We start from the raw sequence: 26,157 nt of genomic DNA, 5'->3' as shown, positions 1-26,157 counted from the left end.
AAAATGAAATGAGTGTATATGGGGCCGGAGAGGAAGTGAGCAGCACAGGGGCACTGAGACAGCACTAGTGGCTGCGGGCAAGGGGAAATAAATAACTGGCATGTCTGGAATCTGCCTCTGAAGGGGAGATGCTGGTTTGGACAGTGTGTGTTGCCACAGCGCTGAGCACATGATGGGGTCTTTGAATGGCTCTTACTGTTAGGGGTCTTTCTACCAACGTGAGGGGAGAGGGCATGTCATGTACTTTATGACTGCACTCGTCTTCGCATTTGGTAGCAATTTACTTTAAATGGCCGCGGTGTGATTCACAGAGATATTTATGGAAATATGGGGCATGTGGAATGTCAAGATAAGTGAGAACGAAAATAAAGGAGTCTGAGATCTCACTGGTCAAAAGTCTAAATAATACAACAATGTCTCATGCCCAAAGCCAACATGCCACATGGTGAGATAACAATACATTTTTTGTTATTACCATGTCCTCTTTACTGAAATATAATCCTCAAATGTTTAAGTACAACTACATCCCCCCTATTAACAGTCATTTGATTCAACAGTAAAACAGAGAGATCAGACATACTTCAGTGACTCCTCGGTTCCGTCCGAGCTGCTGCCTCCCTGAGTTGGTCCTATGTCCTTGGTCTCACTCTCGCTGTGGGTCTCAGGGGTTTTGGGGACGGAGTTCTCCTGCTCTGGGAGAGAAGTGCGGTGCCCCAGGCTCCCTGCCCCATGGTGCTCTGGAAGAGGGGTGCGGCATCCCTGGCTCCCTGTACTCCCGAGGCTCCCTGCCCCTAGGTGCTCTGGAAGAGGGGTGCGGCATCCCTGGCTCCCTGTACTCCCGAGGCTCCCTGCCCCTAGGTGCTCTGGAAGAGGGGTGCGGCATCCCTGGCTCCCTGTACTCCCGAGGCTCCCTGCCCCTAGGTGCTCTGGAAGAGGGGTGCGGCATCCCTGGCTCCCTGTACTCCCGAGGCTCCCTGCCCCTAGGTGCTCTGGAAGAGGGATGAAGCATCCCTTGCTCCCTGTACTCCCAAGACTCCCTGCCCCTAGGTGCTCTGGAAGAGGGGTGCGGCATCCCTGGCTCCCTGTACTCCTGAGGCTCCCTGCCCCTAGGTGCTCTGGAAGAGGGGTGCGACATCCCTGGCTCCCTGTACTCCCTAGGCTCCCTGCCCCTAGGTGCTCTGGAAGAGGGGTGTGGCATCCCTGGCTCCCTGTACTCCCGAGGCTCCCTGCCCCTAGGTGCTCTGGAAAAGGGGTGCGACATCCCTGGCTCCCTGTACTCCCCGCCCCATGGTGCCTCTCTCTGCTCTCCCCGGCCCGCTTGGCCTCAGAACAGTGCTTTATAGCCTGTAGCTGAGACAGGGGCACTATGTCACCCCCCTGGGGTCGGTGCCAGATAGTCCGCCGTTCCACGGAATTGTAGTAGTAGAAGCGGCCGCTCTTGGGGTCAAACAGCTCCCACCACTGTTTACCATCGGCCTGACGAATGGCGGTGCCCAAAGGAGGGTCCCATCCGCATTCGCTGGTGGCCAGGTTCAGGTACATGTGCTCTCGAGAGCGTGGCTCCAGGATCTCCACCCAATCAGGACTGAAAACAGACACAAGAAATAGTGTTGTTAGAACAGAGAACAACGAGGAAGAGGAAAACAGATTTGAAGTCATTAATAACACAAACAATTGGTTCGGTCTGGAAATCCTGCTGAAATGACCATCCCTGTTACATGCTGCTCATCCAACAAACAATCTGTAAACAACTTACACAGTCAAACACGGACTACAACGCAAACACCTTCAGATGACCCATATGGAGAGTATGAATCAAATCAAAATCAAATCAAATTTATTTATATAGCCCTTCGTACATCAGCTGATATCTCAAAGTGCTGTACAGAAACCAAGCCTAAAACCCCAAACAGCAAGCAATGCAGGTGTAGAAGCACGAATGTTAGCGACCACAACACGTGTCCATCTGTATGTGAGACAGTGCTATAGAACGCTGGTTCAGCAGTGATGTCAACCATCTGGTGGGCAGAGGAGCAGCAAGAGTCGCACAGTGTGTCTGTAATATGCGACAGGTGGACACACTCAGGACAGCACTAGGACCACAGCCAGCAGGCCTGGAAAGCACCATCCGCTCCAGCAGCATCACACAGGGAATGGCGTAAGGAACACTAGCAGCTAACTCAGCAGAACACAGAGGTTCGGGTGGGGATTGGGAGACACTGGCCCACATACACACAGACAGGGTACAGGGGAATGTGTCGTTAAGGGGGTAACCTGTCAGATTGAATCAAAATGTGTTCCTGACTTAACTGAAAAGTGATACAGTTCTACAAGCTCATTCTGATATTTGATGATGAGTGTGATGATGTTATGATCTAGTTATCTGATGCAGAGCAGCTTTAAGTGTGCCAATGAATCCACGAGGGACCACAGCCAGCAGGAGCCTGTGTCCTTCTACTGGGCTGAGAACCAGGCTGGGGGCTGGTGGGGAGAGAGGTAGAAGGTAGACACAGGGTCTCTTTCCCTTTCCCTCCAGTTTGGGACATGTCCAGGGTACCTGTGGTAGCGAGGGGGCGCAGGGTGCCCAACACGGCCCACAGTACCTAACGCATGCCCACATTTGTTCCTTGTGATCCTGCCAAATAAGTCCCCTGCACTCCCAGCCTCAAAATAGACTCAGAAGGGCAGAGTGCCAGCCAAGTTGACAAGACCGTCTTTGCATTGGGCATAAAGCTCAGTGGAAACTGGAAACAATCTATGTGTTGCCCTGTTCTTCAGCCACATTCAGGTGAAAATACAAGGGGACAGAGGCCCTCTACACCACATATGTCAGAGTCAAGGCCCGCGGGCCACATCCGGCCCGCAAGAAGGTTTTTTACGGCCCCTGGGATGATCTTGATTTATTATTAGAACCGGCCCGCAGCAAGCCGGCAGCCCGCAGATCTTTTACACGCACCAATACTACATTTCCCACAATGCAAAGGTGACGCACCGAGCAGTAGGCTGCTTCATTTCAATATTTATTGGCACAGCAGTCGTCAGCATCACAGTAAAATTAACTTTCAGATACCCATCAAAAATGGCAAAACGGAAGGTGGATACTGAGAACCGGGGGTTTCAAACAAGGTGGGAGTCGGAGTATATGTTCACGAAGGTAGCTGGAAAACCTGTGTGTCTTCTGTGTGGAGAAAGTGTGGCGGTACTGAAAGAGTATAATCTGAGACGACATTATGAAACGAAACACGCGGACACACACGCGGACGCAACTGTCAAGGCCAGTTTTATTTTGGCAGAAGAGATCGCTAAATCAGCCCGGCCATTTACGGAGGGGGATTTCATCAAAAACTGCATGATTAAAGTTTGTGACGAAGTTTGCCCAGAAAAAAGGCAACTCTTTTTAAATGTGAGTCTGAGCAGAAACACCATTGCCGAGAGAGTAGACCAGTTGTCCATCAATCTAAAAGAGCAGCTTGTGAAAAAGGGAAAAGATTTTATTGCATATTCCTTGGCTGTGGATGAGAGCACCGACATTTCTGACATTGCCCAGTTGTCAATTTTCATCCGCGGAGTGGACTCCAACCTAAGCGTGACAGAGGAGTTTTTGGCTTTACGTCCTATGCATGGCACAACTACGGGGCATGATTTGTATGAAGAGGTGTCAAGATGTGTAAATGAGATGGAGCTGCCTTGGGAAAAACTCGTGGGTTTGACAACCGACGGAGCACCTGCGATGTGTGGACACAGGAGCGGACTGGTGGCGAAGATACGGGAAAAGATGCAAGAGGAAAACGCGACAGGTGAGCTGACAGCTTATCATTGTATCATACACCAGGAAGCGTTGTGCGGTAAAGCCTTGAAAATGGAGCATGTAATGAGCATCATCACGCGCACAGTTAACTTTATCAGAGCCAAAGGTTTGAATCACCGCCAGTTCAAGGCATTTCTGACGGAGTTAGAAACGGAGCATGGTGATTTGCCTTATCACACAGAGGTGCGATGGCTAAGCCAGGGAAAGGTGCTTCAAAGATGTTTCGAGCTTCGTGAGGAGATTTGTCTGTTCTTGGACAGCAAAGGGAAAGACACAACACAACTCCGAGACGAAATGTTTCTGTGTGAAATGGCTTTTCTGTGTGACATTACGAGTCATCTGAATGCAATAAACTTGCAGCTGCAGGGTCGGGATCGTGTCATCTCTGATATGTACAGTACAGTGAAGGCATTTAAAACCAAACTGACTCTGTGGGAGACGCAGATGCGGAAAGAAAATTTGAGCCACTTTCCCAGCTGCCAGACCATGAAAGAGAAGCTCTCTACCAGTGCGTTCCCGAGCACACAGTTGGCTGATAAAATAGGTATGCTTGCCGCTGACTTTCGACGCCGATTTGCTGACTTTGAAGCACAAAAAAGCAGGTTGGAACTGCTCGGTAACCCATTTGCTGTTGACGTGGAAAGCTCACCACCAAACCTCCAAATGGAGTTGATTGACCTCCAATGCAATGATGCACTGAGGGCAAAATATGCGGCAGTGGGTGCTGCGGAGTTCGCCCGTTTCCTCCCCGGCACAATGCCCCAGCTGCGCATCCAGGCTGCTCAAACGTTGTCTATGTTTGGCAGCACATACCTGTGTGAACAACTGTTTTCTTTGATGAACCTGAACAAAACATCACACAGAAGTCGACTTACTGCTGAACACCTCCACTCAATTCTGAGGATTTCTTCAGCTCAGAGCCTTACCCCGAACATTGATGAACTTGTGGAAAAGATGGGACACCACCAAGTATCACCCTCAACCTCAAACAAGTGAACATTACTGTGCAATCACATATTTAGAGTTTTTACTCAGTTCAAGTTTAAAAGTTAAAATTTAATATTTGTTTTCACTGCATGTTACTTCTCCTTAAACAAAGTGTTGTTTTTGATTAATAGATTTTTGCACTTTATTTTTTTGTATTTCAATCCAATTATATTTTAAAAATATTTCAGTTGAGTGGATGATAGAAAATTGCTATTATTGTTTTTTCTTTGAAGTAAATTTAGCCCACTTTTGCTAAAATAGAAAATATAGTCTACTGATGGTGCCTTGAATACCGGTTTCTTTCATTTAATGTTCATGTTATGGGGATATTTATATAAAGGAAATTTGTCTTTTGTGTCTGTTGAAAATTAAAGATTACTGACAGAGCCATAAGAAAATATTGCTTTATTTATCTGATCATATTGTAATATATTTGTTAGGTTTTCAGTAGGTTCAATTAGGTTCACTAGACTATATGCGTCATTTAAAAAATTTTCAATGAACATTCGAACAGTCCGGCCCTCGTCTTGTAGCTGATTTTTTTATTTGGCCCTCCGTCCATTTGACTTTGACACCCCTGCTCTACACCATCCCTGCCTGTGTGCTGTCACTGTGTGTGTCTCTACTGTCTGCTGGGAAACCACCTGGCTCCCACTCTGAACAAGCACACATTATTCACTGTCACAGAATATGGCTATAATAGGACCAACCTCTTCAAGAAAGAGAGACAAATACATCTGTATCTAATCTGTAAATTAGCCCTTTTTTCTTCTGAGTATCTGCAATGAAAGTATTTAAGTGTCCACATACATCACTATGTGAGTGCGAGAGTAAGTGAGTGAGTCAGAGAGAGAGCGAGGGAGAAAGAGAGACAGAAAGAAAGAGAGAGTGAGAGAGAGAGTGTTTGGATCATGACGGATTGGCATGATGTGAGGGGGCAACGTTTACAACGTTTACTGGTATCGTCCTGGACCTACCAAGCAGTCAATAGTCCTATTCCACACACCCCACCCACAATTGGCCCAGTATCGTCCGGGTTAGGGGAGGGTTTGGCCGGCCGGGATTTCCTTGTCCCATTGCGCTCTAGCGACTCCTTGTGGTGGGCCGGGCGCCTGTAAGCTGACTGGTCGCCAGCTGGACAGTGTTTCCTCCGACACATTGGTGCGGCTGGCTTCCGGGTTAAGTGAGCAGTGTGTCAAGAAGGAGTGCGGCTTGACAGGGTCGTGTTTCGGAGGATGCATGGCTCTCGATCTTCCCCTCTCCCGAGTCCGTAGGGCAGTTGCAGCGATGGGACAAGACTAACTACCAATTGGATATCATGAATTTGGGGAGAAAAAAAGATAAAAGTACAAAAATAAATAAATGTTACTACTGATGCTCTGTGGCTAAATTATGCTCCTGTGGTTGGATATTATAATATTATTTTGAAACGTTATATATTTTTGTATTTTATTTTTGCCTCTTGGGACCCCTATGGGTTTAGGCCCTGACTCACACAATTGACCAGCCACATTTATTTATTATGCAGTTTATTAATTTTTAAATTATTAATTCATTTATGAATATACATTTTTTATTTTAGTCTTCCCTGGTGGTCTAGTTTTGAGTATTCGGCGCTGTCACCGCCACGGCCCGGGTTTCGATTTATTTATTTGTATATATATATATAGCAGCATGGATCAGCATGGGGTACAATGGTTGCATAAGGGCCTTACTTCCTGGGAAATAAACAGTTGTTAGGACTCAAAGTGGAACCAGTGTCTGGCAGTCTGCATAACCACAGGTAAAGTTAAACACTACTCTAAATGTTTTATAACAATCTAAAATTAAAACATTACACATGCTCGTGTGACACCTGATTTTCTTCAGGATAACGTATTCTAAATTGAAGCAGGCATGATGTATTGGGAGATTGCTATGGTTATACTCCTGAGAGAGGCACTTAACCCCACAAAAATCAGAACGGACAATATTGTATGTGAAGCCTAGACACAAAACATCCACTATGCCAGAGGTAAGACAGTGCTTCAGAGAACATTGTAAAATATATGTTCTCATAATGCTGGTGTTTTGCTCTTAATATTCTCTAGATCTGATAACACATTCCCTCTTCTCCATGGAAGGTACACTGGCCCTTTGTCCCCCATCTGGGTCAAGGAGACGTCTGTACCACATGGTTATTCTCTAGGATGACTAAAAATAAGTCAAATAGAAAAAGACCTCTCCAAACAGAGAACAAGTGGCAGAGCAGAGCGCTGCACCGAAACCAAAAGACCAACATACACACGCAGACTCTGTGTCAGAGGTCTCATTCTGAATAATAACTTTATCTATCACCCACAATTGACAGTTTGGTCCCAAAATAACTTGAATATGTTAAATGGCGTTTTCCCAGAAGGCAGAACAGCTGCATTCTGCTCATGGTATCTCCTACATTGTTTTAAAACAACCCAAAGTGTAAATGGCAATTTTCCCAGAAGTGCAAAACATAGGAGTGGACATTACATTGTCTAAAAATAGGGCAACACACTGGCAACACACAACACACTGTCATTGTTATGTTTTGGCTTTTAATCTAACTCAAATTCTAGTCCAGCTTAAATTGATTCCTTCAGAGAGAAACTATTGTGAAGAAACGGTTTTCTTCACAATAGTTCATGTTTTTGTGGAATGAACAACTGACGGAACGGCCGGGCATTTGTGTGGTTGAGCCCGTTACTGCCGTAATTTAATTTAACTAGGCAAGTCGGTTAATTCTTATTTTACAATGACGGCCTACCCCGGCCAAACCCTAACCCGGACGACGCTGGGACAATTATGCGCCACTCTATGGGGCTCCCAATCATGGCCGGTTGTGATACAGCCTGGAATCGAACCAGGGTCTGTAGTGACACCTCTAGCACTGAGATGCAGTGCCTTAAACCGCTGCGCCACTCGGTAACATGAACTCTTCAACAACCTATGAAACGTTGTTGCTCCTTGCTGAAACAAGCAAAGTGTTGTAGCCTCGGCAACACTCCCCACAATGCAGCAGCATCACACATGGAAAATGAATGACTAGAACAGGCTTGAAACCTCTAACCCTGTCAATTTGACTGGTAAACTCAGAGGGCTTGCAGTTGCGTCACAAATCACCTAGCAAACGTACCAGGCCCCATGTTGGAAGACCAAATTCAGTCTGTTGGAATGCCTCCAATTGTCAATGTATTATTAGCTAGCTTGCTATAGAAACTTAGTGTGCAGGCTAACTCAAATGAGCTGCTAACGTAATGTCCGCTAGTTAGCTAGCTATACAGTATGTAAAGTTAACTAAGTAAATTAAATATCACCAGCTTAAAAACGTAATATTTGCTAGTTAGCTAGCGATCTTGATGTATTTATCGATGTAATTCTAAATGCATTTGAGGCTAGGTTCACTACATAACCAATTGTATGTGGACACCTGCTCATCGAACATCTTATTCCAAAATCACAAGCATTAATATGGAGTTGGTCCCCCCTTTGCTGCTATAACAGCCTCCACTCTTCTGGGAAGGATTTCTGCTAGATGTTGGAACATTGCTGCTGGGACTTGATTCCATTCAGCCACAAGAGCATTGGTGAGGTCGTGCACTGATTTTGGGCGATTAGGCCTGGCTCGCTGTGGGTGTTCCAATTCATCCCAAGGTGTTTGATGGGATTGAGGTCAGGGCTCTGTGCAGGCCAGTCAATTTCTTCCACATCGATCGACAAACATTTCTGTATGGACCTCGTTTTGTGCACAGGGGTCATTGTCATGCTGAAACAGGAAAGGTCCTTCCCCAAAATGCTGCCACAAAGTTGAAATCAAAGAATCGTCTAAAATGTCATTGTACACTGTAGCTTTTAGGGGCCAAGCCCAAATCATGAAAAACAGCCTCAGACCATTATTCCTCCTACAACCGTTACAGTTGTCTCTATGCATTAGGGGAGGTATTTTTCTCCTGGCATCTGCCAAACAGATTCGTCCGTCGAACTGCCAGATGGTGAAGCGTGATTCATCACTCCAGTGAGAGCGTTTCCACTGCTCCCCAGAGTCCAATGGCAGCGAGCTTTACACCATTCTAGCCGACTTTTGTCATTGAGCATGGTGTTCTTAGGCTTGTATAAGGCTGCTTGGCCATGGAAACCTAATTCATGAAGCTCCCGATGAACATTTCTTGTGCTGACGCTGCTTCCAGAGACAGTTAGGAACTCGGTAGTGAGTGTTGCAACAGAGGAGATTATTTTTAAGCACTACACAGTTCAGCACTCGGCTATGCCGTTCTGTGAGATTGTGTGGCCTACCACTTCGTGGCTAAGTCGTTGTTGCTCCTAGATGTTTCCACTTCACAATAATGGCACTTACATTAGACAGGGGCAGCTCTAGCAGGGCAGAAATGTGACGAACTGACTTGTTGGAAAGGTGGCATCTTATGACAGTCCCACGTTGAAAGTCACTGAGCTCTTCAGTAAGGCCATTCTACTGCCAATGTTTGTCTATGGAGATTGCTTGGCTGTGCTCAATTTTATACACCTGTATACACAGCCGAATCCACTAATTTGAAGGGGTGTCCACACACTTCTGTATATATTGTGTATGTGTACCCATGTTAGGACATCTTGTGGAAAAAAAAGTTTTAAAGTCACACACAATGCATAAACCTATTATAAACAACAGCAGACCAACCCTGCTGGGAGTGCAGGCTTCTGTTTGAGCGCAGCACTGAGACACCTGATTCAATGTGTCAAACCTAAATAGTTAATAATCAAGTGTGCTATTGCTGGACTGGAAAATAAGTCTGCTCCCCCCATAGATCAGGGATCAGTGGAGCGAGGTTGGTCACCTCTGGTGTTGACTTTATTTTGTACACCTGAAATTATGCTTGAGTAATAATAGCTTACTTGTTGCTAAAATGTCTAACCTTTACATACAGTATGAGTTAGCTTACTTGTACATTTTAAAATTATATGAAAGTCCTGATTCTTTGAAGTGAAGTGTTTTAAACTTGTTTAAAAATTGTTAGCTTAAATGTTATTCAAGATTAACTAGTGTCGATGTTGATTAATACCAGATCACAATCCTGAAATATAGAGGGAAAGGAAATCAGTCTCTAATTTGTCTGTTTCTGTGTTGTATTCTCATATGAACATGACCTTTCTGTTCAGTCATAAGCTCTCCAATTAGTTTTATTTGATTGTCACACTCTTTTCAGGATATCAGCCATGTGAATCCATTTTGCAGCTTATAATGGCATGCAACACCAATGCAGCCATAGGCTTACAGCAGTAGTTCCCAACTCCAGTCCTTGAGTACCCCCAACAGCGCACATTTTTGTTGTGGCCTTGGACAAACATACCTGACTCAACTCTGAGGACCTGATGACTAGTTGACAAGCTGAATCAGGTGTATTTGTCCGAGGCTACAATAAACCGTATTGTTGAGGGTACGCAAGGACCGTAGTTGGGAACCACTGGCCTACAGTATGATGGCATTTAGCCTTATGGGCATTTGCAATGCATCCCTTGACATTGTGCATCTGAATCAGAGAATAGCTTTACTCACACATTGTGTACATATTGTTCAGCTATATGTTCTCAATTTTAAAACGATACCAGTAGACAATGTATATGAGGCTAATCATTATATTGGATTTTGTACATGCCTTGAGCTGACATGAAATTGTTAAGTGAAAATCCAACCCTTGTAATATAGGTGGTGAAATGTCTGGAGGCAGGAGATGATGGGATCCTTAGCCGCCTCCTACTCCTACCAAATTCAATGCCAGATACTTTTCTCCCAGAAGGTCTGAGTGGCACTTGGAGGTACTGTGATAAACCATTCAAATCGTATTGGTTGCATACACATACAGTTATTGCGGATGTAGTGAAATGCTTATGTTCCTAGCTCCAACAGTGCATTAATATCTAACAATACACACAAATCTAAAAAGTTAAAGAATGGAATTAAGAAACATTAGGATGAACAATGTCAGAGTCCAGAGAATAAATATACAGTATATATAAATACAGTGTACATACAGTACCAGCCAAAAGTTTAGACGCATCTACTCATTCATTCAATTCTTTATTTTCACTGTTTTCTACATTGTAGAATAATAGTGAAGAAGTCAAAGCTATGAAATGACACACATGGAATGTGGTAACCAAAAAAGTGTTTTATATTTGACATTCTTCAAAGTAGCCACCCTTGCCTTGACAGATTTGCACACTCTTGGCATTTTCTCAACCAGCTTCATGAGGTAGTCATGAATGCATTTAAATTAACAGGTGTGCCTTGTTAAAAGTTAATTTGTGGAATTTCTTTCCTTCTTAATGCGTTTGAGCCTATCAGTTGTGTTGTGACAAGGTAGGGGTGGTATACAGAAGATAGCCTTATGTGGTAAAAGACCAAGTCCATATTATGGCAAGAACAGCTCAAAAAGAAATGAGAAACAACAGTCCATCATTACTTTAAGACATGAAGGTCAGTCAATACGGAACATTTCAAGAACTTTTAAAGTTTCTTCAAGTGCAGTCACAAAAACCATCAAGCGCTATGATGAAACTAGCTCTCATGATGACCGCCACAGGAATGGAAGACCCAGAGTTAACTTTGCTGCAGAGGATAAGTTCATTAGAGTTACTAGCCTCAGAAATTGCAGCCAAAATGTTTCACAGAGTTCAAGTAACAGACACATCTCAACATCAACTGTTCAGAGGAGACTGTGTGAAATCAGGCCTTCATGGTCAAATTGCTGCAAAGAAACCACTACAAAAGGACGCCAATAAGAAGAGACTTGCTTAGGCCAAGAAACACAAGCAATGGACATTAGACAGGTGGAAATCTGTCCTTTGGTCTGATAAATCCAAATTTCTAATTTTCCGTTCCAACCACTGTGTCTTTGTGAGACGCAGAGTAGGTGAACGGATGATCTCCGCATGTGTGGTTCCTACCATGAAGCATGGAGGAGGAGGTGTAACGGTTGTGGCGGTGCTTTGCTGGTGACACTGTCAGTGATTTTTTTTTATTATTCAGGGCACACCTAACCAGCATGGCTACCACAGCATTCTGCAGCAATATGCCATCCCATCTGGTTTGCACTTAGTGGGACTATCATTTGTTTTCAACAGGACAATGACCCAACACACCTCCAGGCTGTGTATGGGCTATGTGACCAAGAAGAAGAGTGATGGAGTGCTGCATCAATCAGATGATCTGGCCTCCACAATCACCCAACCTCAACCCAATTGAGATGGTTTGGGATGAGTGGGACTGCAGAGTGAAGGAAAAGCAGCCAACAAGTGCTGAGCATATGTGGGAACAGTTGGAAGAGCATTCCAGGTGAAGCTAGTTGAGAGAATGCCAAGAGTGTGCAAAGCTGTCACAAGGCAAAGGGTGGCTACTTTGAAGAGTCTAAAATGTAAAAAAAATATTTTGATTTGTTTAACACTGTTTTGGTTCCTACATGATTCCATATGTGTTATTTTATAGTTTTGATGTCTTCACTATTATTCTACAATGTAGAAAATATTAAAAATGCCACTCTGCCACTCATGGCACTCTGCCAGACCCCTGACTCAATCAGCTCTCATTCCCCCCTCCTTCACAGTAGAAGCCTCAAACAACGTTCTAAAGACTGTTGACATCTAGTGGAAGCCTTGGGAAGTGCAACATGACCCCATAGACACTCTCCTGAGGACCTGCCCAGGCTGATGTTCCAAACAGGGGCTGCCTTTCAATTAGCTAACCTAGCTTACCGTCTGCCAGCAACAGCCACCAGTGCCAAACTTTATAAGTCCTCCTGAGCGTATTTACACACCTGCTATTTAAAAATAACATTCTCAGAAATTCTGAGTTAAAATCATCTCTGCTCACCTTACAAAACAGGTTGCAGGGATCCAGTGGAAAAGTGTCAGAGGCCAGAATCAGACAATATAAAGACCTCACTGTTATATTAAGCCATCCAGCCCAGCTATGCTGGCAGTGGCATGTAGCTCAATATAATAGGAGCAATAATCTAGCAGAGGCCGCTTTCTGTTTGATTATGTATTAAGTTCAAAGTGTATACAACATAGCTGCCAGGCAACGTGCTTATCCAAATATTGTAAAACATTGTAATGCACTGTAAAGACATGGAATGAGTGTGCTCTGCAGTAGCTCCATTAGCAGTGTGTAATTCAGACTGTACCATGACCCCTGTAGTGTACACTGTGTGATAGAGAGAGGGGGCCCCCAGAACACACACCATATCAATTTCTCTGCATTGAACGCAAGGGAGCTAACAGCTTAAGTAAACAAAGATTATGTATGTAATGTATATATGTTAGTCACATGTAGACTACTGGTTATGAATTACATTTAGAGTGATGTTTGATGAATGTTCTGGTGTCTTTCTTTGTTCCCCTACCTGAAGTAGCCTACATCAGCCTGACAGGACTATTGCTCATATCTGTTCCAACTAATTGTCAACGCCTTCCCCTCCCTGAAGGGGCTCAACAGCAGTTGCTGTGGTCATTTTTCATGGAGGATATGTCAGGCATAATAAAGCTGGCCTTGTGTTAAGAGATCAGATCAGGCACAAGAGACAGGCATGGAGTGAGGGAGGGGAGGAGGGCAGGATGCCGAGGAGGGGAAGAAAGGTAAAGCACTTTAAGCCCCAGCAAGGCCTTCAGCTCTGGTGCCACATAAAGCCTGGCTAGCAGGGAGAGGCCAGGAGACTGTACATGCTGCCACTTTGCAGGGTCACCTCCACAAGGGCCATGGTGACTGAGTAGCCCCAGAATAAAATGCACACACATTCATTGGAGAGGAATATAACACCTGTTTTCTACTAAGTGACCTTAATCCCTGTAGTATCACGTGTGAGTGATACTGCACACCTCCAAATCTGACTGTCTGGTTTGTCTGTCTGGAAGCCATAAGGTGTGTCATAATTGGAGCTGGGTTCCGTCTGTTCCAACTCAATGGTCCAGCCCAAAGTGGACATTCCACAACTTGTCTTTTGCCGTCTATACTATGGCTGTCAGTTCTCTTCAGAAGTGAAGAAAAAAAACTCTTGGTCGACCAAGTGTTGTCTGTTCTTTTGACCATTCGATTGATTGAAATTTTCAAAGTGCATTTTCCATATATAAACACATCCTATGTGTTTTAATCAAATCAACTATATGCACTGAGCTTGTCTGATGCTTTAAGCAAACTGTTTGATGAAATAATTAAGACAAAAATGACTAGAGGGAGTCCGACCACAAATTATTTGATTGTGCCGCCTGGCTCAAACTTGCTGCATTGTGAAAAAAAAATGAAAAAAAGACAGCGATTGACTGTGTGACTAACACATTGTCTCCCTCTCCTCCCTGCTGCATTCATCCGTGTATGCAATTTCCGAAATTTAACTGTTTCGGCCTATTTATTGTTTACGCTTATTATTCAATGGTCGCTTTATTTTAAAACTAAAATGCTTGATTGCATTTCACATCATGAATGACTCGTATGGTGTGTGATGACAAGAAAAAATAAATGATTGATAAAGTAGCCTATATAACTATTGAAATAAAGGCCTCAGTAAGTTACGGTATTAAGACTAAACAGGAGGCCTACAGCTCAATGGTGGTTATACAAGGCTGGTATACTAAACCTACGAATGATAATGACATTAATTATTATTATAACGACATAATAATAATAATAATAGTTATAATAACAATAAGGAGATCAAGGAAAAAGGAGGGTTATTTTTATAAATAAAAAATGTCTGACAATTTGGAACAGTGTAAACACTTAATAAATTATAAATAATACAATTGTAAAGCCATTATTACAGCATAGCAAAAATTAAAAACACTCAAATTTCTGAAATTGTTGCGTGAGGCTTGGTGCTCACGGAATCAGTAGGCTATTAAACAAAACAACCAAACAGGCAACAGATGCAGGATCTGTCTTATTTTTTAGATATATTTGGATGATTTATAAAGCCAGGCACATTTAACAGTACGTCTACTGATTATACACTTAATTAAGTTGCCTTTCTCCTCACTTTTCTTAGACAATTAAGGCAACAACTGTTTTCCTGTCTCCTAACTCCTCTGCTGCCTCCGCCACATTGTTCTCAACACCAAAACGCTGGTTAACTTTGCTATTATGCACATGGCAACATGTTCTAGGAAAAGGCGCCAATTCAAGAGCGCACTGATGTGTTTCAGAAATGCAGACAGCGACCATTATCCAATGCCGGAGAAAGCTCATTTGTTATAAAGTAATCAAGTTTTATTTGTGTTGCATCATTGTTCTTACATGATATATCCATATATAATTTCAGTAGCACGTCTTAGACTGATGTGCTGTGCTGTCCCAGCGGCCTACACAATGGATCAGTCTACTAAGACAGACGTGAATTAGACAGGTGTCATGTTTTTTTTTATTTGCTACTGCTCGACTAAAGAAATCGTGGTCGAACAAAACAGCCTATCGACCAAACAATCGACCAGTCTACTAAATAGAGTCAGTCCTACTCTGCACCAAAACAAACTCATTACTAAGGACTTAAGTCATAACAAAAAATCTACAGGGAATATCCTAAATTGTTTGTCTTTGTGAGAAGTTTCTAGTGTTACATAAACCCAGAGGGTCTCCATGAAAGAGGAAAAAGCAGAGCTGGCAAGCCTATCCTGTGATGAGTCACAATCATATGCATTACAATGCGTGTGCAGTGCACCCTCTGCTAATGCCTGATGGCCAGGGACAATGGGCTCTGTTGTCAGATCAGCAATCAGACTTCATTCAACTAGAACTCTCTATTACCATTCCCACAATGGCCGCCAGCCAATCGGAGCCCTCCACAGAAGTCCAGTGGGTGGAGCTTGGGGCATGTTTAGGAGATGTGGGGTGACCTCCAACAGCTGCGATAATCCAAAACCAGGAACAGTTTCCACTTTCCACTTCTCCTGCCCTGGGATTAAGATGGTATTTAAGAGGTGGCCCTTGAAAATAGATTGGCTTTCAATGTCATTTCCAAAGTTTTACATTAGGGAATTCCACAGAAAAAGAATGATGCGGAGACTCAGATTCTTCACTTTAAAATATGTCAAACAATAACCAATGATTGCAAAGTTAAACAAACCATGCACATTTATGCACACTGACTACTTTTAACAATATCCATTGAAAAACAGATTAACTTGATGAACAGTGCAGAATCAGAATCAACGTTTGGTAACAGAATGACGGTGTGTGCTGTTTGTGCCGTCATTCTGTTACCAAACTTTGCATCTGCACTGTTCTTCAAGTAAATGTGTTTTGTAAAATGTTCATTGGAAATTGTTAAAGTAGTCGTTGTGCGTAGAGTTTTATGGTTTGTTTAACTTTGAAATCATTGTTTTCTGTTTGACACACTTTCCTATCAATACAAGGATCTCACTGCAACAAACTTGTTCTGTATAATCTTGTCTCACACACAGAGCCTTCCTATTGGTTTAGATGGAACATTTTAATGTTGGCAGCCCTGCTTCAGAAACCTTCTTTGAGCCCCGCCTACAAAATAACTAAGAAAAAAGCAGTGCTCTATGCTGGCTGTATGGAGGCTTTGTCTTGGTCTTTGCCCACTATCCCGCTCTTCCTCCCACTAATGCAGCAGTATTAAGCAGTAATGCTGGGAACTTCCGGCCCCTCACAGCTCAGCAGGACAGGGCCAGTGACTGTCTGTCGGTCTGTCTGAGACATGATGCAGCAGCAGGACAGGCCCAGTGACTGTTTTTCTGAGACACAAGGCAGCAGCATTGTCAAACCACAATAAATCCTCTGTCATAGGGGGCAGGCCTCGTCCAATCCTCCTCTACACCCTTAACAAATGAACACTTCATCAGATCAGAGGGCCTCTGAACGAGAAGGAGCATGTGGGACTGAGGGACAGAGGACAGTGTGTTTACCAAATACAGGATAGACTCCCTGCCTGTCTGGTACGCCAGCTGTCAATAACAAGAACAATGGGGTCACTTGTCCAAACAAATATGGAGAAAAATGAACCGATTCGGATGTAACCGATTAATGTTAGTTATTTCTTTCCCTCGTCAGCTCATGAGGTGAAATGTAACAAATGAAGACATAAACCAACATTTAGGTTCGAGAGGGGTTTCTGCCAAGAGTGAAGTTAAAAAAGGCCATAAGGAGTTACCCGCAGCCATCTGCTTGGAGGCTTGTCCAGCAATACCCTTTCCATTAGTTGTGTGGCTGTTTAACTATATAGTTGAGACAGTCTGTGTATGTTTCCACATTTTGAGTTGTGCCTCAGCCTCTACCCCCCATCCCCTGCTGACCTGACAAGCGACCCCAGTGTCTCAACCAGGGCCGAGTTACGGGGTGAGAAGGGGGTGGGTCAGAGGAAAGAGGCATCTGTCTGGGTGATATCCCTTGAGGACATGGGCTGCTGACGGCAGATACAGTTGAAGTGGGAAGTTTACATACACCTTAGCCAAATACATTTCAACTCAGTTTTTCACAATTCCTGACATTTAATACTAGTAAAAATTCCCTGTCTTAGGTCAGTTAGGATCACCACTTTATTTTAAGAATGTGAAATGTCAGAATAATAGCAGAGAGAATGATTTATTTCAGCTTTTATTTCTTCACATTCCCAGTGGGTCAGAAGCTTACATACACTCAATTAGTATTTCGTAGCATTTCTTTAAATTGTTTAACTTGGGGGGCCTCCTGGGTGGCGCAGTGGTGCTGTACTGCAGCGCCAGCTGTGCCACCAGAGACCCTAGGTTCGAGCCCAGGTTCTGTCGTAACCGGGCGCGACCGGGAGGTCCGTGGGGCGATGCACAATTGGCCTAGCTAGCGTCGTCCGGGTTAGGGAGGGCTTGGTCGGTCGGTCGGTAGGGATATCCTTGCTTCATCGCGCACCAGTGACTCCAACCAAGGTTGCCAGGTGCACGGTGTTTCCTCCAACACATTGGTGCGGCTGGCTTCCGGGTTGGATGCGAGCTGTGCGGCCCGTATGGGAGTTGTAGAAGACCCATTTGCGACCAAGTTGCTTCAATAATTTTCCTCCCCCATTTATTTTGTGAAGTGCACCACCCTCCTGCAGCAAAGCACCCCCACAACATGATGCTGCCACCCCCGTGCTTCACGGTTGGGATGGTGTTCTTCGGCTTGCAAGCCTCCCCCTTTTTCCTCCAAACATAACGATGGTCATTATGCCCAAGCAGTTCTATTTTTGTTTCATCAGACCAGAGGACATTTCTCCAAAAAGTATGCTCTTTGTCCCCATGTGCAGTTGCAAACCGTAGTCTGTCTTTTTTAATTGCTGTTTTAGAGCAGTGGCTTCTTCCTTGCTGAGAGGCCTTTCAAGTTATGTCGACTTATTTTACTGTGGATAAAGATACCTTTGTACCTGTTTCCTCCAACATCTTCACAAGGTACTTGGCTGTTGTTCTGGGATTGATTTGCACTTTTCGCGCCAAAGTATGTTCATCTCCATGAGACAGAACGCGTCTCCTTCCTGAGCGGAATGATGGCTGCGTGGTCCCATGGTGTTTATACTTGCGTACTATTGTTTGTACAGATGAACGTGGTACCTTCAGGCATTTGGAAATTGATCCCAAGGATGAACCAGAATTGTGGAGGTAAGGCCTAGAATTTTTTTTGGAGGTCTTGTCTGATTTCTTTTGATTTTCCCATGATGTCAAGCAAAGAGGCAATGAGTTTGAAGGTAGGCCTTGAAATACATCCACAGGTACACCGCCAATTGACTCAAATGATGTCAATTAGCCTATCAGAAGCTTCTAAAGCCATGTCATCATTTTCCGGAATTTTCCAAGCTGTTTAAAGGCACAGTCAACTTAGTGTATGTAATCTTCTGACCCACTGGAATTGTGATACAGTGAATTATCAGTGAAATAATCTGTCTGTAAACAATGGTTGGAAAAATGACTCATGCACAAAGTAGATGTCCTAACCGACTTACCAAAACTATAGTTTGTTAAAAAGACATTTGTGGAGTGGTTGAAAAACGAGTTTTAATGACTCCAACCTAAGTGTACGTAAACTTCCGACTTCAACTGTAGGTCCTGGATCAGACTAACACACAGGCTAGTTAAGCTGTTAACATTTGCACTGGAACTCAAGGGACCAGGGGGGCAGCAAGGATAATGTCCTCTCTAGGGGTCCAGGGTGTAGAATTGGATTAACATACTGTATTTCTAGTCACAACACAATTAAAGAGGGCTGAGAGGAATGGAATGGGCTGTTCTGATCAAACATGAAGACATCTTCCAACACCTGAGTGTAATGACAGGAAACAACTAGTGTGTTAGCACCTACCGTTGACGACTCAATCAGTTACTCAAACTGTACTACCTAAAAACCTGAGTGTGAGGCCTCCCGGGTGGAGCATTGGTTTAAGGCAATGCATCGCAGTGCTAGCTGTGCCACCAGAGACTCTTAGTTCGAGCCCAGGCTCTGTCACAGCCGGCAGCGACCGGGAGGTCCATTGGGCGACGCACAATTGGCCTAGCGTCGTCTGGGTTAGGGAGGGTTTGGCTGGTAGGGATATCCTTGTCTCATTGCGCACTAGCGACTCCTGTGGTGGGCCGGGCGCAGCGCACGCTGACCAGGTCGCCAGGCGCACGGTGTTTCCTCCGACACATTGGTGCGGCTTGCTTCTGTGTTAAGAAGCAGTGGGGCTTGGTTGGGTTGTGTTTCGGAGGACGTAACGGCACTTGCGAAGGTTGTCTCTCCCGAGCCCGTATGAGAGTTGTAGCGATGAGGCAAGATAGTAACTACTAAAAAACAATTGGATACCAGATAATTGGGGAGAAAAAAGGGGGTTCATTTAAATATATATGTTTTTTTTTTTTTAAACATGAGCATGAGGGTTTTATCTCTCTAAATCATGAACCTCATCTGAAGCTATTGGACTGTTCGTCCCAATGTAATCCTAACGGAAGGAGCAAGGGCACTTAAAACACTACACTATGTTTACCACGTTTACCACCGCTGAGGTCAAAAAGTTAAGCCAGCCCTTTATTCCTGCCTAAGATGTTTTCCAAATATCCAAGGTTGGATTGGGATGGGCCACACAAATTTGGATGGACAAAACAGAGCTCCATCACCATGGTAAAAGCCTAAGAGAATCATAGTGGGGTGAATGAGTGTTAGGATAAAATAATGTAGTCTTTCACTAAAGTTTTGACCCATCGCTACAGAAAATAAGCAATCGGCAACATCGTCACATTTGTCCCAAAAGGAAAAGCCCGGCTCTCTGCTCTGGGGTAATCTTGCTAGAGGAATGTAGTGTCCTGTCCTCCTTTGTCTGCAGATCATTGTGAGTCTACAGAGTAAACAGGGGGACAACATCCCATTGTGAGGCGTCTCAGCAGCTCACATTCATATCCTACTCTAACCTGCTGAAAGTATGTAAGAAATTAAAAAAGCTCAAGTAAGGTTAATTTGCTAGACTAAATTTAGGCCCTCTCTAACAAGAATGCTTTTTAAAATGGGAGTATTTTTGTCCCCCTCAATGTGAGAGTTGTTTTTGGAACTGTGTTTAGCTCAGAAAGAGCAGACAGTAAAGCAGACTGGTTTTGTGTTCAACTTTCCTCTGTTCCAAGACGCAGGTTCTTCCGATTCTGTGAGAGCACTTCTGAAATTTGTTACAATAAACCTAAAGATTTTTATAGAAAGGGGCTTTTCTGAGTCTTACTTCTTTGCATATTACTTCGTTTCAGTTCCAACAGTATCCAGGAGTCAGTGGACATCCGCTTATTTGAATCGATGTCTCCTGACCCCTCCTGTCTCAGCCTCCAGTATTTATGCTGCAGTAGTTTATGTGTCGGGGGGCTAGGGTCAGTTTGTTATATCTGGAGTACTTCTCCTGTCCTATTCGGTGTCCTGTGTGAATTTAAGTGTGCTCTCTCTAATTCTCTCTTTCTCTCTTTCTTTCTCTCTCTCGGAGGACCTGAGCCCTAGGACCATGCCTCAGGACTACCTGACATGATGACTCCTTGCTGTCCCCAGTCCACCTGGCCGTGCTGCTGCTCCAGTTTCAACTGCTCTGCCTTATTATTATTGGACCATGCTGGTCATTTATGAACATTTGAACATCTTGGCCATGTTCTGTTATAATCTCCACCTGGCACAGCCAGAAGAGGACTGGCCACCCCACATAGCCTGGTTCCTCTCTAGGTTTCTTCCTAGGTTTTGGCCTTTCTAGGGAGGTTTTCCTAGCCACCGTGCTTCTACACCTGCATTGCTTGCTGTTTGGGGTTTTAGGCTGGGTTTCTGTACAGCACTTTGAGATATCAGCTGATGTACGAAGGGCTATATAAATACATTTGATTTGATTTGATGATCGATGGGGGGATTTCTGCTCTTTTAAAGTGTGTGATCGTGTGATGAATTGAGACGTGAGTGTGTGTCGGCTAAGTGAACCAAACGAGCGTGCTCACATACTCCCTTAAAAAGATTTTCGCTTAAATACAGAGAAAAAAGCCGCAATAATACTGTTTGTCCATTTTGAGACTGTATAGCCAGTATACACTTCCTCAAAATAGTCAGAAATCTGTCATTAAATTTGGACCTTTTTGCCGAGGAGATCTTAGTCACACAATTTTACGGAATCGGATGGCCGATTTAATTAGGGCCAATTTCAAGTTTTCATAACAATAGGAAATCGGTATTTTTGGGCACCGATTTTGCAGATTGTATTTTTATTTGATTTTTTATACCTTTATTTTATCTTTATTTAACAAGGCAAGTCAGTTAAGAACACATTCTTATTTTCAATGACGGCCTAGGAACGGTGGGTTAACTGCCTTGTTCAGGGGCAGAATTACAGATTTTTACCTTGTCAGCTCAGGGGATCCAATCTTGCAACCTTACAGTTAACTAGTCCAACGCTCTAACTACCTGATTACATTGCACTCCACGAGGAACCTGCCTGTTACGCGAATGCAGTAAGAAGCCAAGGTAAGTTGCTAGCTAGCATTAAACTTATCTTATAAAAAAACAATCAATCAATCATAATCACTAGTTATAACTACACATGGTTGATGATATTACTAGTTTATCTAGCGTGTCCTGCGTTGCATATAATCGATGCAACGCTGGGGTATGATTTAACAAAAGAGCATTTGCGAAAAAAGCACAATCGTTGGACAACTGTACCTAACTATAAACACCAATGCCTTTCTTAAAATCAATACACAGAAGTATAGATTTTTAAACCTGCATATTTAGCTAAAAGAAATCCAGGTTAGCAGGCAATATTAACCAGGTGAAATTGTGTCACTTCTCTTGCGTTCATTGCACGCAGAGTCAGTGTATATGCAACAGTTTGGGCCGCCTGGCTCATTGCGAACTAATTTGACAGAATTTTACGTAATTATGACATAACATTGAAGGTTGTGCAATGTAACAGGAATATTTAGACTTATGGATGCCACCCGTTAGATAAAATACCGAATGGTTCCGTATTTCACTGAAATAATAAACGTTTTATTCTCGAAATGATAGTTTCCGGATTCGACCATATTAATGACCAAAGGCTCGTATTTCTGTGTGTTATGTTATAATTAAGTCTATGATTTGATAGAGCAGTCTGACTGAGCGATGGTAGGCAGCAGCAGGTTTGTAAGCATTCATTCAAACAGCACTTTTGTGCGTTTTGCCAGCAGCTCTTCGCAAGCACAGCGCTGTTTATGACTTCAAGCTTATCAACTCCCGAGATTAGGCTGGTGTAACTGATGTGAAAAGGCTAGCTAGTTAGCGGGGTGCGCGCTAATAGCGTTTCAAACGTCACTCGCTCTGAGACTTGGAGTAGTTGTTCCCCTTGCTCTGCATGGGTAACGCTGCTTCGAGGGTGGCTGTTGTCGATGTGTTCCTGGTTCGAGCCCAGGTAGGAGCGAGGAGAGGGACGGAAGCTATACTGTTACACTGGCAATACTATAGTGCCTATGAGAACATCCAATAGTCAAAGGTATATGAAATACAAATGGTATAGAGAGAAATAGTCCTATAAATACTATATTAACTACAACCTAAAACCTCTTACCTTGGAATATTGAAGTCTCATGTTAAAAGGAACCACCAGCTTTCATATGTTCTCATGTTCTGAGCAAGGAACTTAAACGTTAGCTTTTTTACATGGCACATATTGCACTTTTACTTCTCCAACACTTTGTTTTTGCATTATTTAAACCAAATTGAACATGTCTTATTTATTTGAGGCTAAATTGATTTTTATTTATGTATTATATTAAGTTAAAATAAGTGTTCATTCAGTATTGTTGTAATTGTCATTATTACAAATAAATCGTAAAAAATCTGCCTATTAATCGTTATCGGCTTTTTTTGGTCCTCCAATAATTGCTATCGGTATTGGCGTTGAAAAATCATTATCGGTCGACCTCTACTCCAAATCCAGCTTCTTCACCTGAGGGGTCGTCTGAGGCCAGCCATCCGGACATCTGATGAAATTGTGGTTTTGCACAACCGAAGAATTTCTGCACAAACTGTCAGAAACCATCTCAAGGAAGCTCATCTGCATGCTCATCGTCCTCACCAGGGTCTTGACCTGACTGCAGGTGTCGTAACTAATTGCTCACTTTCGATGGCCACTGGCATGCTGGAGAAGTGTGCTCTTTACGGATTAATCCCGCTTTCAACTATACCAGATGGCAGACAGTGTGTATGGCGTCGTGTGGTCGAGTAGTTTGCTCACCCACACGAGTACCCCACGGTGGCAGTGGGGTTATGGTATGGGCAGGCATAAGCTATGGACAATGAACACACTTGCATTTTATCGAAGGCAATTTGGATGCACAGAGATACTGTGACGAGATCCTGAGGCCCGTTGTTGTGTCATTTATCCGTCACCATCACCTCATGTTTCAGCATAATAATGCACGGCCCCATGTCACAAGGATCTGTAGACAATTCCTGGAAGCTGAAAATGTCACAGTTCTTTCATGGCCTGCATACTCACCAGACATGCCATCCATTGAGAATGTTTGGGATGCTCTGGATCGACAGCGTGTTCCAGTTCCCGCCAATATCCAGCAACTTCGCACAGCCATTGAAGAGGACTGGGTCAACATTCCACAATCAACAGCCTGATCAACTCTATACGAAGGAGATGTGACACACTGCATGAGGCAAATAGTGGTCACACCAGATACTGACTGGTTTTCTGCTCCATTTCTGATCCCTACCTTTTTGTTAAGGTATCTGTGACAAACAGATGTATGTCTGTATTACCAGTAATGTGAAATGCATAAATTAGGGCCTAATTAACTTATTTGACTGATTTCCTTACATGAACTGTAACTCAGTAACATCTTTGAAATTGTTACATGTTGAGTTTATATTTTTGTCAGTGTAGTACTTGAGAACCCCTGTTCTAGAATTTCCCACTGAACCACTCAAAACAGACAGCAAGGCTGTTGACACTGCAGGGGGTAGCTCAAGACATGAACACATAAATGCTTGCTTTAAACCATTGACACCAATAATACATTCAAATACATAAATACAATTTAATGTATGTTCATTAATAATTAGGTTTTTGGGTAGTAAAAATCAAGAACATTCACATAAGACTTTCTTTGTGCTTGTGGCTTAGACTTATTTCCATTGAACCATCTGTTTCACAAAACAACTTGAAAGCAGAAGATAGAGACTAAAATGTTTTAATGAGCAGCTGCACATCTGTCTTAAGGCATAGAGAGATATGTTGGAGAATGTTAATGTGTGAATAAACTAAGGCAAGTTAACTGCACCAGCCATCCTAACCTACATCAGTGAAACAGCAGTGCAACAAATGGGATAGGGACATTTGTCTACTGCCATGGTCTGTTAACCACAGAAATTGGTCTGTTAACCACAGCAAAGAGCCACTAAAGCCAATTTGCAAATCAGTTCAAGAATTAAACAGGAAACTGGCAATTCAATTAAACACAGGCAAACTAGATATTCCCCAAAGGGATCCAGCAGCTATGGGAAATACTGCCTTTATAGAGAACAAGTTCAATCATGCTTTGGTGTTAGGTGATTATAGCACTATAAAAGATTAGTTTTTAACTAGATTAGATGTGGCTGCTAATTGTCTCTATATGACAACGAAAGAAGATGACATGGGGTAGATAAAGAAAGCTCAACTCTGTTCTCATATGTTGAAGTGTTCTCTTATACTGCCTCGATATAAGAGAAAGGAGTTGAGCCTTCCTCAGCTAGACATGGGGGAAACTTATTGGTCACTATTCTAAATGATTATCCAACCATCTCTGACATGAATAACATTCACTATTAACGTGTAAACAGGACAGCAGACAGCCTACTACACTATAATAAAAGTTCTGCCCATAGCGTTGCAATATCACTTTCATCCACCATTCCTCATCTTCACAGGGATATTGGATTATTGGTAACCAAATATTGAATTCTAGTCTAAAGTAACATTGTTACACAAACTTTAAACTCAATGAAAACATTTTACACTTCACTTAGTCTGTCTTCCAAATTCAAAATAGTCCGCCTAACACATCCTGCGGTGAGGGTTGAGTGAAAGTTATTTCTGTTCTAAATCTTGTCTGGTAGGCTTAAATTCCCGTAGAATGTATCTTACCTTATCCCAGACATTGTTTTCACATTGTAAGCATTGCGTTGCCCAGGTCTTGAATTTATAATGTAGCTTGTTTACTTATTCATGTTAATTTTCCCACCTTGTTGGACGGTATGAACACGAGACAGTTGTCCCGTAGTAATTCATATGGTGTCTCCGCCTCTGCACGTGAGTCACGATAATGGGGTCATCCCCCAACTCCGCATCCCGGTAATTCTCGTTCATCCTGCTATGGCCATTCCTCTGATTGGACATGCGACACAATTATATATGGCTATTTAGGTGAATAATTATAGTCCAATGTTGATGCTTTATATTTATGACTCACGTGTCAGTTCTTCACTGTAAGGTACTCTTTTTTAGTATTGACGTTTTGAGATCTTGAGTCCAAAAGACCCTCAACATGGGACTTCAGAAATATAAAATGTCGGCCTACCTAAGGACTTCGCATTATAATAATAGGAAAAGCTCTTGGTTCTACATAGTTCCGCATCAAATATGATTAACCTTTCATTTGATTTTTATCAGTCAGAAAAGTGAACTGGATTAGCAACAAGAAAGCAAACAGAGACACCTGCTGGTGGAGTTTCATGGCACAGAACTCTAACTCATTACTCATCCTGAGCCCACTATGTAAGCCTATAGAGCCCCACATTGGAGGTGTCAAATGGGAAATGATTCCAATCGTTTTTCCACCATTCAGTTTTCCCATAGGGGATTTTAGAAACACTATGGGCTGTGTTTCAT

The 26,157-nt window shown here is 43.3% G+C and overlaps 1 protein-coding gene across 1 annotated transcript in view; it reads right to left on the bottom strand.

Annotated features, from left to right (window-relative positions):
* LOC139369478 (rho GTPase-activating protein 39-like) overlaps positions 1-25,546 on the bottom strand; it is a 48,473-nt gene extending 22,927 nt beyond the window's left edge. The window contains exons 1-2 of the mRNA XM_071108734.1: positions 25,414-25,546; positions 581-1,585 (exon numbers count right to left, since the gene is read on the bottom strand). Coding sequence (XP_070964835.1) covers positions 581-1,585; positions 25,414-25,427 — 1,019 coding nt within the window. The 5' untranslated portion in view covers positions 25,428-25,546. The remainder of the gene's footprint in view (positions 1-580; positions 1,586-25,413) is intronic.
* Positions 25,547-26,157: the final 611 nt, after the last annotated feature.

Source organism: Oncorhynchus clarkii, chromosome 17, assembly GCF_045791955.1.
Source record: "Oncorhynchus clarkii lewisi isolate Uvic-CL-2024 chromosome 17, UVic_Ocla_1.0, whole genome shotgun sequence".
Lineage (NCBI taxonomy): Eukaryota > Metazoa > Chordata > Actinopteri > Salmoniformes > Salmonidae > Oncorhynchus > Oncorhynchus clarkii.
Note: the sequence above shows the minus strand (reverse complement) of the source record. Positions and strands in the feature narration are given on the sequence as shown.